We start from the raw sequence: 1,308 nt of genomic DNA, 5'->3' as shown, positions 1-1,308 counted from the left end.
TGTTTATTCTCTTTGTTTTTTTGTACTTTATTTTTACATGATGTTATTTATTAGCTGGAAAGCTTTATTCTTTATATTTATAATTTTTTTCTGTTTATAAACTGTCCTGTGAAGTTCAGACAGCGTTTAGGAAGCTCACTGAACATGTTTAATATGTTTCATGAAACAAGAACAATTAGAAATGGTGAACAGGTGAAGCCACAGGTTTGTTTGCTTTATTATAATCTGTGCTTTAAATAAATCTGACTCTGTTTATTATAAAACATTGATTTATTGCTTCTGTTTGTTGGAAAATACTTGAAGACATTTAAAAAAAACTGCATGTTAAATTACAATTTACAGATAAAACATTGCAATTAGATTATTTTCCAAAATGGTTCAGCCCTGATGTGAAACGTCACAGTAAAGGGACTTGTTCTGTTGTGTAACTCACAAGGAAAGCTTGAAGCTGCTCACTAACACTTGTTTGTAGGAGCCTCATCGTGTGTACCCATCCATCCCTGCCAGCCTGCGCATCCCCCTCCGTGTTCTCTCTCTGTTTGATGGCATCGGAACAGGTCAGTGCTCAGAGACGAGTCTCTGCAACAATTCTCAGTTCAATGGAAGAAAAGTGAAAACGTTGTGAGTATTTAAGGAAACGTTCTGTTTTATGTCCAGTTTAAAGAGGAAAATTCTCCCTAATGTTCACACAAAGCATTTAGAGACGTTTGGGTCCAAACACCACGGAAACATGAATGTTAAGATATTTAGTGTTGGGGCCTCTTAGGGTTGAAGCCAGGAGCAGCTGGTCCAACCATACAATGATCTGCAGTGCTAAGACAACAGCCAAACACACAACGATGGCCAGCCTGAGACTAATCACTGAGCTTGACTGCTGGCAGGGAGGAGCTGGAACTCTGCTGAGAGCTGAGGGCAGAACTGCAAACGAGCCTGGAGACATAAACACAAGGCTTACAAAGACATCTAACTACAGCAGCACAGGAGGACACAACTGTGAACTCACATGAAAACACAAGCCACAGAGAGCTGGAAGAGGAAGAAACCTTCCTCAAGTGAAAGGATCACTGAAGTAAACAAATAGGGCTGCAACAATGAGTCGATAAAATCGATAAAAATCGGTTATTAAAAGCGTTGATGCATGTAATCACTGTTAGTTATTGAACTGGTTAGCAGATATTAGCTTGTGGAGCATATATACAGAGTTTAGCACTGTTGAGTCATGTTACAATTTAACACAAACTATTAAATATTACTTTGTCCTCTGATTAATACTTAGACCTACAGAGTGTAAAATAATATTATAAATGT

General features: G+C 38.0%; 1 protein-coding gene across 1 annotated transcript in view; it reads left to right on the top strand.

Annotated features, from left to right (window-relative positions):
* LOC106532592 (DNA (cytosine-5)-methyltransferase 3B) overlaps positions 1–1,308 on the top strand; it is a gene marked incomplete in the record, with an annotated part of 88,024 nt that overhangs the window by 74,273 nt on the left and 12,443 nt on the right. The window contains 1 exon segment of the mRNA XM_014028697.1: positions 473–557. Within this exon segment, the coding sequence (XP_013884151.1) occupies positions 473–557 (85 nt within the window).

This window comes from Austrofundulus limnaeus, unplaced genomic scaffold (genome assembly GCF_001266775.1).
Source record: "Austrofundulus limnaeus strain Quisiro unplaced genomic scaffold, Austrofundulus_limnaeus-1.0 Scaffold798, whole genome shotgun sequence".
Classification (NCBI taxonomy): Eukaryota; Metazoa; Chordata; class Actinopteri; order Cyprinodontiformes; family Rivulidae; genus Austrofundulus; species Austrofundulus limnaeus.
This window is presented reverse-complemented; position numbering and strand designations above follow the sequence as displayed.